Here is a 14,654-nt window from a genome sequence, read left to right as displayed (position 1 = left end):
GTCAAACATACACTTAAATTACATGAACTTAGTATCAAATACAGTTCAAACTAAATACTAAAATGCTCAATTCTGGCAGATCAAACAATTAAATTACATGAACTCAGTTCAGATTACATGGCTTATATAAAACAATTAAACACATTAATATGCCCTTTTTCTTTTTCTGGTGGGATTCACATTTGTTTGTCCATTAACGATACGAAACGATGGATTAATCCAAGTTCCCTCATCATGATCATCTCTAAGATATAAACCATCATCAGTTGAATCAATTTCATGTGGTTGTGATGTTGCAAATAAAAGATCATTACCAACATCTTCATCATTATTGTTATCCTCACTTATTTTATTAATCGATAGGACAACAAACCATTTATCATCAGTAGGATCAGTGACATAAAACACTTGTTGAGCTTGCGACGCTAAAATAAAAGGCGCATCTTTGTATCCCACCCTATTAAAATCGACAAGCAAAAACCCTAACTCATCAATCTAAACGCCATTATTATTTTCGACCCACTTGCAACCAAATATGGGAAAACGAAACGTTGTGTAGTCTAACTCCCATATGCGCTCGGTAACCCCAAAATATGATAGATTCTCATATATTGGGTTTTTGTCTTTTGCACTTGAGACATGCATCGATTCAGCTATGAGAGTGACTCTGCTATTTTACATAGTGGTTTGATCATCTTGTTCTTTGGTAAAAAATGTGTAGTCGTTAATTACATAACCGGTGTATGAAAAGACATGAAAACTCGGACCATTTGCTTGCCACCTCAATCTCTGTGAAATTGATTCGGGGTCTATATAAAACTTTTACTTTATGTGATTATTTAACCATGTTATAAAACTTCGATTGTGCTCTCGAGTTATCCAATTTTGATTCATATATTAATGTTCAAACTAGATAAATGATCCATGTGTATTGTAACATACGGTTGAACCTCATCATCATTGTACCGGAACTACAATTGTGCCTGCTCCCATTCTGTCCTTGATATAGTCATTAGTCTCTTTCCAATTATCCTTTCTCCTGATATTCTTCCCGAATGACGAGACATGAGAAGTCTTATGGATTCAACATTGGACAGATATTCAGTACAAAATTCAGCAACTTCTTCGATAATGTACCGTTCAGCAATACAACCTTCTGGTCGACTTCTACTTTTTACGTACCCTTTCAATATTTTCATATATCGGATACATCCGTCTCTAGTTATGGCTCGTCGAACTTTTCAGGTAAAATGGAACGTATATCTATTGGTAGCAAATGCTCCATTAGAATATGACAATCATGGGTCTTCAAACCTTTTAACTTGAGGTCTTTCATACAAACTAAATTTTTAATGTTTGAAGAGTATCCTTCTGAAACTTTAACTTCGTGGAGAAATTTACATAAAACAAAATTTTCTTTTCTAGATAGAGTATGAACGGCTTGAGGTAGATATGTGCGATTTCCTTTCTTTACGGGATCCAATTCATTTCTTATTCCCATATCGACCAAGTCTAATCTTGCATTGATGCCATATTTAGACTTTCCTGGAACATTGAGTAACGTACCAATAACACTATCAAATACATTTTTTTCAATATGCATCACAGCGAGGAAATGTCTTATATACAATGACTTCTAATATGGCAATTCAAAGCAAATTGACTTTTTCTTCCACCCAGTTTTGACCAGCACTCCCGCAAAAGGTTTGCCAAATTTATTGGTCAAACCTTGTACTTTTTCAAGTATTTGATATCAAGTCGGTGCTAAAGGAGCGTTACCTTCCTCTGATTTTCCATCGAATGCATTTCTCCATCCACGATACTGATGACTATAAGGTAAAAATCTACGATGTCCAAGAAATACATTCTTCTTACAATGTTTCAACCGCATCCAATTTGTACTCACTTCACATATATGACATGCACAGTGACCTTTAATGCTATATCCTGATAAATTACCATATGCTGGAAAATCATTAATTGTGCCGAACAACATAGCCCTCAAATTGAAACATTCTTTCTTATACCCATCATAAACTTCCACACCTGTCTCCCACATACGTTTTAAATCTTCAATTAAAGGAGTCAAGTATACGTCGATATCATTCCCCGGTTGTTTGGGTCCAGAAATTAACAGAGACAACATCATAAACTTACGCTTCATACATAACCATGGAGGTAGGTTATATATTACCAAAATCACAGGCCACGTGCTATGTGAGATGCTTTGAAGACCATGTGGATTCATTCCATCAGTAGAAAGTGCAAGTCTTAGATTTCTTGACTCTATCCCGAATTCAGGATACTCGTGATCAATTTTTGCCCATTGTGGGGAATCTGCAGGGTGTCGAAACATTCCATCTCTAATTCTTTCATCTGCATGCCATGTCAAGTGTTTTGAATCTTCTTCACTACGCACTTCACATATATGACATGCACAGTGACCTTTAATGCTATATCCTGATAAATTACCATATGCTGGAAAATCATTAATTGTGCCGAACAACATAGCCTTCAAATTGAAACATTATTTCTTATACCCATCATAAACTTCCACACATGTCTCCCACTTATTTTTTAAATCTTCAATTAAAGGAGTCATGTATACGTCGATATCATTCCCCGATTGTTTGGGTCTAGAAATTAACATAGACAGCATCATAAACTTACGCTTCATACATAACCATGGAGGTAGGTTATAAATCAACAAAATCACAGGCCACGTGCTGTTCGAGATGCTTTGAAGACCATGTGGATTCATTCCATCAGTAGAAAGTGCAAGTCGTAGATTTCTTGACTCTATCCCGAATTCAGGATACTCGTTATCAATTTTTTCCCATTGTGGAGAATCTGCAGGTTGTCGAAACTTTCCATCTCTAATTCTTTCATATGCATGCCATGTCAACTGTTTTGAATCTTCTTCACTGCGATACATGCGCCTAAATCTTGGTATTATAGGAAAATACCACACAGCTTTTGCTGGAGTAGATTATTTCTTCTTATATCGGGATACATTGCATTTCGGACACGTCTTTAGTAATTCATATTCGTTTTGAAATAAAATGCAATCGTTAGGACACACATGAATCTTTTCGTAACTCATGCCAATAGAGCACATAATTCGTTTAACCTCGTAGGTTCGACTGGGAAGTTCATTATCATCTGGCAACATATCTTTTAAGAGTGTTAGTAATTTTGTGAAGCTTTTATAAGACCATCCATTACTCGATTTTAAGTTATACAACTTTAATATCACTGACAGTCTTGTGAATTTAGTACAACCACTATATAATGGTTTTTCTGCATCACTCAACAAACTCTCAAACATTTTAGGACAATCCCAAAGATCTTCTTCAACTGCTTTTGCAATCTCCTCAACTCGGTTCGACTCATATGTATCTGTGTCGAAATCAGTTGAAGCATATGTCGAACCTTTCTCAAAATTAATGTTTCCTTTTTTTTCTCACCATGTCTTATCCAACATGTATAGCTTTGATCACTTACATGTCATACTAAATGTCCTTCCAATTCATCTTCTCTAACGCGTTTTCCAAAACAACATTTTAAACAAGGACAAACGACTCTATTTGGATCTTTTGCATTCTTCACTGCAAACTCAACAAACTCCTTCACTCCATTTTTATACTCTTTTGACAATCGATTGACAGACATCCATTTCTGGCCCATAATATATGACCTACATAAATGTAGTTACACAAATAATAAGCTACTGATAACATTATACTAATATATAGTACACATATCTAATATTGGAAAATGAAAACCAATGTCCAAGTCTGATTTCAAAACAGAATAGATCAACCAATTTCAAAAAAGAATAGATTTTATATGATTTATTATGTAACAATTTATTAGTTTTAGTGACAACAACAAATTAATAAATACAGTACCTGAGACAACATATCCAATTTTTTATAAAAGTAGAGCAATAGATGGTTGCACAGTACGTAGAGAAGAGGAGGGTTCCCAGAGTAGAGGAGATGAGGGTTCGTAAATTTGTTTTAAATTTATTTTTATTTATTTAAAGTAAATGATTTTTATTTAAAGTGAATGATTTTACAGCGCTTGTTAAAAAAGCGCTTTAAAAGCTATATAACATAAGGTGGGAGTGTTATATTTTACAGCGTTTGTATTTAAAGCGCTCCAAAAGCGCTATAAAACATTATGTTAGGGCGCTTCAATTTATAGCGCTTTTGAGAAAGCCTTGTAAACATTATGTGTAAGCGTTGTGTGACCCTATATGACGATACAACATCGCTTGTCAAAAAAACGATGTTGTATCCTCCGTCTTTTTAAAAATATTTAAACAACAGCACTTGTATTTAATAAGCGCTGTAAAAGACGCGCTATAAAATGTCATTTTTAGTGTAGTATATTCTTTAGAAAAACTACATCAAATTTTTGCTATTAATTATTAGAATAAACAAATCTCAATATGATTTGACACAATATAAAATATATGAACCCATATTGACCATCAACCATATTGTATTAATAATTTGTTAAGAAAAACATGTATTATCTCTTATTTGATATTAAAATATATTGAATCACTTACCATTGTGTATATGGACATAACAATTATGAATCACATAATCATTAAACAAATGTATCCCCGTGGAACTAATTACTAGTTTATAGACATTACAATGTTTATGACGTGCCAAACTAAATTGTATTTGAATTTGAAAATTATCTTATTTAATTACAATTATAAATAAAATTAAGGAAACTATGAAATAAGGGCTTATTTTAATTTTACAAATTAAGGAAACTATGACATATTTTTTAAAATAAATTAAGTAAAATTAAGATCAATGTTATATGATATATTCACAAGTTATATGATCCCTGTGAAATAAAAATATAATTTTTAGTCTCTACAAATAATCAACCATGTCGTTTTAGTCATTGATGTTATATGTATATATATTTTTGAATGAACTTTTTCAAGCATGTTTATTATAATAATAATAAAAGTTCATCCACAAGAAATTAGTTCAAAATTTGATTTGTAATTCTATAGTTTCATTACTTTTATCTTGAGTTTTTCACATTTAAAAAATTCATATTTAATTCATCTTATTTTTAAATTTTTATGAAGAATTTTTTATAATATGCTAAATATATTTTTAAAAAAATCATTCAAAAATATTAAAGTTAAAGAACGACTAAACATATTTCATTTCAAGAGGGACTAAAACTGTTTGCTAAATAATTTTACAGAGACTAAAAGTTATATTTTCATATTTAGAAGAACTAAAATTAAAATGTTAAAATTTTAAAGGAATTTAATTTATATATACCGTGTGTCTAAATAATTTTTACACTGTCATTCAATTACAATTGTTGAATTATTAAAAAAAAAATTGACTTTTATCATAACTTCTAAAATAATGCCCATAAATAGTTGTGATTTGTTGACATTGTAAAACCTTTTACACACATGACAAAAATCGATTATTGATCTATAATTGATTAATCAAATAATTAATCTAATACATATACTCATCATCAACTCTTGAAAAAAAATCTATATGGGTATAACTCAATCCACATATAAATAAATCACTAATTATTTATCGATAATAATTTTTTACTGTAATTTTTTTTACTGTAAATGTGATTAAATTAGTATTCGATCACGGAACACAAATACAATTTTATTGAAAATTTTGCTACGAAATTTTCTCCACATATAATTAATATTAAGAACGCATATAAAACAACTATTATTCAATTTACTCATTCATAGATCATATATTTCAAAACTATGATAATTTTACAAAGTCAGAGACAAAATAGTTATTGAAAATTTTGAGTTTAATATCTTCAACACAAAAAACATAAACTCGCCCCCAAACATCATAACCATCCATAACAGAAAGCCACATTTCAATAAGTAGTAGAAGTGAATGAACGGTGGTACTTATCCTCTATGTTTTAAGTTCGACTTTTATTGATGACAAAAAAAAAATTGCTAATTTTCAACGAGCGGAGGGTGAAAAGATCATGCACTGTCGGTACCAATTACTAGCTCAATTGGTAGTTAGAGTAAATAAATGATGATACTTATCTTATAAGTACCGATTAATTTCTAATAGTTGGAAAGAAGGGGCAAAAAGATTGTGAAAATAATGTCAGTTTGAGGGGGATAAATTGATGGCCTTAGCTATAATCAAATCATCTAAACAAAGGATGACTAAGATATGATCAATAGAGTTGTTGAAATGATCAAAATTAAAATCCAGGATACAAAAGTTATTTCTCGCCGATAGTGCGACTAGAAATATTATTTGACTCATTAATGCTAGAAATTAAAATCCATAATATAAGATATGAGATGGTACACATAAATGAGTCATTCACAATAAAAGAAAATTAATAATATTTATTAGATGAGGAGTCCCAACAAAACACTCTTTTAACACACCTTTTAAAATATATTTTCTTTAATTTATTAAAATTTCTATAAGTTTCACTGAATCATGTGAGTTCTATATGAATTTGATGGGACGCATGTGAATTTAACTAATTAAAAAAGAATGTATTAGAAAATGTGTTGTTAGCATTAATCTTATTGGATTACAACGTGTGCAAAAGTTTACATTGTTGAAGTTCAATAATATTCCTAAAAGGTACAAATGACATAAAACTAATTGAAACAATTTCTTCTTTTTCAAGAAGTTTAGGGTTTCTTTTCAAGAACATAACACCATGATATGTTGTGAACCTTGGAGAAGGGTTGAGTTGAAGCTTCTGGGACGAGGAAATGCTCAACTCAAGTTAAAATTGTCACAACAAGAAAACAAGCATTTTGTGAGGGCTTTTACCCTCACAAAGGGGTATAATCAGCCACAGGTGGATTTTGTGAGGGCTTTAGGCAGCCACAAAGAAGCTGGTCACAAAATTTTGTGAGGGCTTTTGCAGCCACAAATTGCCTGAAACAGGTTGGCATTTGTGAGGGCTTTTACAGCCACAAAAGACAGGCATTTGTGAGACTTTTGCAGCCACAAAAGTCTGCCTTTGTGAGGGCTTAGACCGCCACAAATGACCTCCAGATTAAAAAAAAATATTTTGTGAGGGCTTAGGCCGCCACAAAATATTACGTATATTAAAAAATTAATTTTTTTAAATTCAAAATTAATTATGTATTATAATTTTATATATAATAAATTAATATAAATTTAAATTTAAATTGTAATTAAATTAAAATTATAATTAAATTAAAATTATAATTAAATTAAAATTATAATTAAATTTAAAATATAATATCATTATAAATTAAATTTAATATATAATAAACTAATCTGAATATAATTAAAAATTAAAATTAAATTTAAAATAAAATATTTAAATTATAATTATAATTAAAGATTAATTTAAATTACAAATAAAAAAAATTAAAATTAAAATTAAATTAAAATTTAAATAAAATTAAATATTAAAATAAAAATAAATATTATATATAAAAATATAATATTAATAATAATTAAATTAATTACCACAAAATCAAATAAAACATGCATTCCAAAATTAACAAATAATGTCTTACAAACCCAAAATTTATAAATAATGTCTTACAAACGCAAAATTAAACACACAATAATTAACTAAGACAACATAATTAATATGTGTTCATACAACCCAAAAATAAATTATGAAATTATTCAGATGACATCAATCCTCATAATAATTCCTCTGATCAGCTCCACTCACACCATCATTATTTCCTGCCATGCCCGACGAAAGAAGTCCCTCAAAAGTATTATGAATTTGTGTTGGAGGAGACATCATGGTTTGAAATTGAATTTCATCTTCAATGGCACCACCACTAGTCGAATGAGGTGCCCTAGCTGGTTGAGGTTGATTTAAATCTGGTCTGATCAACCCAGCTGTTGGCATAGTTGGTCGGTATGCAGTTTGATGATCTGGTTGAGGTTGAGGAATTTGATGTGAAGAGGACGGAACATACGAATAATTATGAAAATATTGTTGTTGTTGAAACATTGGCGGCGGCTGCTGTTGCTGGAAGGCAGAGTTCGGAAGATCCTGGTGTTGCTGTTCGAAATTTGGAGGCGGTTGCTGTTGCTGGGAGTATTGAGAGTAATTTTGTTGTTGCTGGAATAGTGGTTGTTGAGGCAAGTATTGAGGCCGAGGCGGGAACTGCTGATGAAACACAGGAGGAAATGAAAATTGTTGTTGTTGAAATTGTTGTTGTTGCTGCTGAAACTGCTGCTGCTGCTCTTGAAACTTTTGTTTCCACTCCTCATTCAATTTATCAATTGCGGCTTGTATCAGCTGTTGTGTCTTTTCTTCTTGCTCCCTTGCCCATTGCTTCTTTAACTGGTCAAGATCATTATCTATCGACGGACGATGAGATCGATCCGTACTAGCATAAGAAGAAGACGTCTCAGTCTGAATATAGCCGGTTGGACCTTTCTTAAAGGTTGATGATAAACTACCGGCACCCAGCACACGCCCTTTGTACTTGCCACCACTGATGTGCATAAAACTTGCGGTCTCATATTGTTTCCGCTGCACTGGACCAGCTCGCTGAGCAGGAGGAAGAGTAGCTTGATGATCATCCCATTCTTTCATGATTTGTTGAAGTTGTTCCTATATTAAAAATAAAAAAATAAAATAGTTAATAATTAATATATAATAATTTATAGGTCTAATTAATATATAACAATTAATATATAATAATTACCTGAATATTTTTTGATAATTCATCAGTATACTCATTTGTTTCAGGATTAACATGAAGATAGCGATGTATCTCAGCCTGAGTGACCTCCCTTCCAAGTTGCTTTTCCTAAAATATTAAATTAATGTCAAGTTTATAAGTTGGTGAAATGTGATGATTAATTGAATATAAATTAATAGATATATATTATAAATAATAATAAATTACCATATAATATTTAATTTCTCCAGCAGACATGGAACCTCCCTTATGAGTACTGGTACCCCTCTCAGATGCTCTATTAGTCTTTGCTTTTTCTCTCTTCTGTTTGTAAGCATCTGTGTTCCATTTCCTCCACAAAGCAGTCCAAACATTTTCACCAATCCAATTAGGCCGTTTTTCCTCCCCCTTATTACGTGCGTAAGCCAACATAGATGAGAGACGCTTTGAAAAGCGATGGTCAAATGAAGCCAAAACTGCGGCATCATGCTCTCTTTTCCAAGTGCATTTGGTCTGTTGTTTGTTGAAATTTAAAAAATATTAAAAATATAATTAGTAATTCAGTAAATTAATCAAATGTATAAATAAATAGTAATTAAATAAATTAATCTAATGACTTACTTTGAAACAATGTAAAAACTGATCAACTTCCCTAATTTGAGGTGTCTTATCCTCTTTTATCTCACCCCAAGACAACCATGGTTTTTTATATTTCTCTTGTATGACTTCAGCAATTGCCTTTGCAGATGATTTAAAAGGAAGATATCTTCAAAGTTTATATGCAAATTAAATATAAAAATAAATTAATAAAATTAATAATGTATTTACATTGCAATAATAATGAAATATTTAATCAATCATAGTTTACATACCCATCTCCTTCTGGAATGATGACAATGCGGTTGTAGCAATCAACACATCCGGGATCCATTATTTCGTCTAAGGTATAAGGCTCTACTGGGACCTCCGGATATAGAGGAATAGCTCCACCACTAGTACCAATGGACGGCATCGGCATGAGAGATGGGTCATTAACAACACGTTTAGCAACTTTTTTCTTACCACGTGATGTTTTGGATATTCCTCGTATTGCCGCCGTTCCTGTTCCTCCCGATCCATCCGAACCTCCTGATCCTCCTGCAGATCCTCCTACTCCCGACACTGAAGCCATGTCTATATATATATATATCCATATCCATACATATATATAATATAATATATGTGTGTATACAATTAACATAAGATTAATTAATAATGAAGTATACATAAATAAATTATAACACTGACATAAATAAAGAAATATATATAAAATATAAAAATATATATATAAGGTGTCGTTCATTTCAATTACAATATATAATATTATAGATATAGAAACACACATATATATATAATTAATTAATTGTCTTCGTCTTCGTCTTCGTCATCATCGTCGTCGTCATTTGATGAGTGAATTAAGTCATTGCCTTCATCATTCTCTAATTCATCTATTTCTTGTTCATCAACTTCTTCTCCAATGTGTGACTCATGACAAAGTTGACTAATAGTCTCATCTCCAATCACATGATCCAAATTTGACATTTCATCCATTTGAAATGCAACTTCTTCATTTTGACCTGCTTCAACTTCTTCGATTCCACTCGTTGGTCTTGTTTTGATTGCAGCACACCAACCTTGTTTGCTTCTGACAGTTGATGGATAAGGAACATAATAGACTTGTCTTACATTATGGGCCAGGGCAAATGGATCAAACCGTGGATATTTTTTGCTCATACGAATGTCTACAGTATTGGATATCAAATTTATTTTAGTTCCTCTGCTAGATGGATCAAACCACTTACAGTAAAACAACACCACTTTTTTCGCATAATCTAGGAACGTGTAGTCAATTTCGTAAATATGCTCAATTATGCCATAGAAATCTTCTACTACACCACTATCAGAGACACTTTTCATACAAACTCCACTATTAATTGTTTCTTTTCCTTCAGTCCAAGATTCGGTGTGAAATTTGTATCCATTGACGTAATAGGTGTGCCATTCTTTGAAACTTCTACTCGGGCCCATAGATAAGTGCCTTAAGTGGATGTTGATAGGAGTTTGTTCTTCGAGATGCACTTGTTGTTGAAACCATAATGGGAAATTTGAATGTATATCATCAGATGATTGTCCCGTATTTAAAAATGCCCTGATCGATGACCATATATATGGTGAATATCAATTTAATCATATAATTAAATATAATTAATATGAAGAGAAATTTGAAACGTACTCAATGTATGGTTTAACTTCGGTGCAGTTAATCAAAACGTGAACATGTGCCGCATTAAATACTTTGTCGCTTGGCCAGAAAATCGGAAAATCCCTACCAGCATGATGACCAGACAAGCAAAAAACTGATAAAGCATGTGGATGACGTATAACACTATCAGTAGCGTTTCTTCCGTTAACTGGTGACAACGTTTCGTTGTTGAAATAATGAGAACAAAAGTGTGTTGTTTCACGGTGAAGGTAAGATGAACAAATTGAGCCCTCAACTCTAGCTTTGTTTTTCACCGACCGTTTTGAATAACCCATGAACCTATAATATACAAAGAGATGTACAATAAGCTCCATGTATATATAAGTTGAAGTATATTGAAAATCAAGTATATGTATATATATATCACCTTTCAAATGGATACATCCATCTATACTGAACTGGTCCACCAAGCCTAGCTTCACTTGCAAGATGCACTGAGAGATGCTCCATGGAATCAAAAAACCCAGGAGGAAATACTTTCTCCAACTTACATAGAATGATCGGAATGTCATTTTCCATCTTGATGAGATCTTTATCATAGAGTGTTGAAGAACACAAATTCTTGAAATATTGACTCACTTCAATAAGTGGGTTCAATACATGTGTCGGTAAAGCACTAACGGCAATAGGAAGTAAACACTCTAAAAATATATGACAATCATGACTTTTCATCCCATGCATCCTCCCATTTTCCACATCAGCACATCTTGCCAAATTAGAACAATAACCGTCAGGCGTCTTCAGCTCTTTGATCCAACGATAAACAGATTTGGCTTCATCAGTAGATAAAGTGTAATTCGCACGAGGTTTTAGGGTCTTGCCGTTTTGTTCCACCAACAACAAATCTGGTCGTCTGCAATATATACCTATGTCTTTTCTGGCTTTGTCATTATCTTTTGTTTTTCCTTTCACATTCATCACAGTATTAAATATGTTGTCAAAGAAATTTTTCTCAATATGCATAACATCGAGATTATGTCTCAAAAGATTATCTTTCCAATACGGTAGATCCCAAAAAATACATCTTTTTGTCCAATTGTGCCATTGTCCATAACCTTGTGGTTTACAGGCCACACCATTAACAACATGTACCTTTGGCATATCTTTTACTTTATTCTCCAATTGTTCTGATGTCAACTTAAGCGGGGGTCCTAGACTTTCTGCATAACCCTTCATAAATGCAGCTTTGTTCCTTCTAAATGCATGATCAGCAGGTAAAAACCTATGATGCGAGTCAAACCGCGATGCTTTCCCGCCAAATTTTAAAGTAAATGCTTTTGTCATAATACAACTCGCTTGAATTTCTTATATTCTCATAATGCCACGTCATATTTCCTGCAGTTTGTATTGATGCAAACAATCTCTGCAATCTTGATACAATAGGTAGGTAAAACATTGCTTTCCTTGGAATTGATTTTCCCCTACTTACCCTAGAATTATTCCTTTGGTGATACCTTGGTTGTTGACAAAACATGCATTCAACTAAGTTAGCATCATTCATACCAAATTCATTGTCATAATACAACATGCAACCTTTAACACAACAATCAATCCTCTTGACACCTAATCCTAACTTTGACACTAACCGTTTCGCATCATAATAACTTTGCGGAAAACCATCTCTAACAGGTGTTGCGTCTAGCATCATTTTAGTCATCAAATCCAAAGCTAAGTCAGGAACATGAAATTGAGACTTTAGACCTAATAGTCTAATACACATTGATAACTTTGAGTTTGAAGAACCTTCAAACAACGGTTTATTTGTCTCTTTCAAAAGACCATAAAATCTCTGAGCTTCTTCATTGGGAAGTCCATCGGTATCGTCATATTGATCTTCATTGAATGACAAATTAACCCCAACAGCATCCGAGATCATATCATTCATCGCCTCAAAGTGTTGATAGTTATAATAATCTATACCTAACATGGTAGTACTACTTGAAGGACCTGTGTTATAATTCTCCATAGATGTACTAGTATTAGGCGCCGCTGGAGACTCTTCTCCATGATTAGTCCAAATCCAGTAGTTAGGCATAAATCCATCTGCATACAAATGCACTCTTATTTCATCTTCACTTTTAAACCGTCTACATCGACATAAACAACATGGACATCTCATTCCCCCTTCATCTTGGACAATTTGTTGCACTCTCGCAAAATTCAGAAAGTCTTCAACCTTGTTAGCAAAACGTTGTTTAAGACCCTTTCTTCCAGGAAAATTCCTATCGTACATCCAACTACGGTATAAATCCATATATATATATATATATATATATATATATATCGATGTTTTATATATTAATTGCTTTATTTTTCAAAAGCATTATATATAAATTTTGACATATTTATATGTCAATTAGGGGAGCATGCATCTGCACACAATATAATATATTATTACCAATACAATAAATATATATAAACCGAAATAAAATTATATATATATATCAATACAATATAATATATTATTATCAATACAATACAATAATATATAATATATTATTATCAATATAATATATATATCAATACAATAAATTATATATATCAATACAATAAATATATATAAACCTATATAAAATTTTAAATGATGTTTTTTTAAAAATCAAGACTAATAATCAAGACTTATTTATAACAAAAAATAATAATATCATCAATTTTAATAATGTTTTTTTAAATAATAATTATATTAAAACTAATATATTTTAACCGTGGTTTGAAACTTTAATTTATCATATATTAATATGTAAACAACATCATTTCTATTTTTTTAAAAATAAATTTATAAAACTAATCTAAATATAAATATTACTAATCTATATTTTAAAAATAATATATATATTTACTAATCTAAATTTAAAATATATAAAATACTAACTTGATGCCGAGTAGCGTCTGACTTCAAGCTTTCACTCACGTACGATATGCTTGCAAGTCTTCGAAATAATTAACAAGCACTGTAAAAATAAAAATCAATAACATTAATTAGTTATATCAAATTAAAAAATAAAATTATAAAACTACATATATAATATAATTATACTTACCAAATTTAAATGAAGCTTAAGAGTAATTTTGTGTAGAGAGAAGGAGGAGAGAATGGTTAGAATGAGGTTGTAGAGAGAAGTTGGATGTGAAAAAATGAAGGAGGAGGGGAGAAAAATATATATAGATTCAGGTTGAGCATTTGTGGCGGCTAAAGCAGCCACAATGCCAACGGATATATTGATATTTGTGGCGGCCTGGGCGGCCAGAAAAGCCAACGGCTATAATGCCATTTGTGGCGGCTTTTGCCGCCAGTAATTCTAACGGTAAAATGCTTTGTGACGGCCTTTTCCGCCAGTAATTGGGCCTCCATTTGTGGCGGCCTTTGCCGCCAGTAATGCCAACGGTACAATCCTTTGTGACGGCCTAAGCGGCCACAAAATCCAGCTGGATTGGGCCTCCTTTGTGGCGGCCTTTGCAGCCACAAATGCCACGTGCGCGTTCCTTTGTGGCGGCCTTTGCAGCCACAAATGCCACGTGCGCGTTCCTTTGTGGCGGCCTTTGCAGCCACAAATGCCACGTGCGCGTTCCTTTGTGGCGGCCTTTGCAGCCACAAATGCCACGTGCGCGTTCCTTTGTGGCGGCCTTTGCAGCCACAAATGC

The 14,654-nt window shown here is 32.2% G+C and overlaps 1 protein-coding gene across 1 annotated transcript in view; it reads right to left on the bottom strand.

Moving 5' to 3' along the window:
* Positions 1-13,964, bottom strand: part of LOC140919430 (uncharacterized) — a 16,266-nt gene extending 2,302 nt beyond the window's left edge. The window contains exons 1-3 of the mRNA XM_073365443.1: positions 13,885-13,964; positions 9,583-9,883; positions 9,332-9,476 (exon numbers count right to left, since the gene is read on the bottom strand). Coding sequence (XP_073221544.1) covers positions 9,332-9,476; positions 9,583-9,881 — 444 coding nt within the window. The 5' untranslated portion in view covers positions 9,882-9,883; positions 13,885-13,964. The remainder of the gene's footprint in view (positions 1-9,331; positions 9,477-9,582; positions 9,884-13,884) is intronic.
* Positions 13,965-14,654: the final 690 nt, after the last annotated feature.

This window comes from Cicer arietinum, chromosome 2 (assembly GCF_000331145.2).
Source record: "Cicer arietinum cultivar CDC Frontier isolate Library 1 chromosome 2, Cicar.CDCFrontier_v2.0, whole genome shotgun sequence".
Taxonomy (NCBI): Eukaryota; Viridiplantae; Streptophyta; class Magnoliopsida; order Fabales; family Fabaceae; genus Cicer; species Cicer arietinum.
The sequence above is the reverse complement of the archived record's forward strand: the minus strand, read 5'-3'. Positions and strand labels throughout refer to the sequence as shown.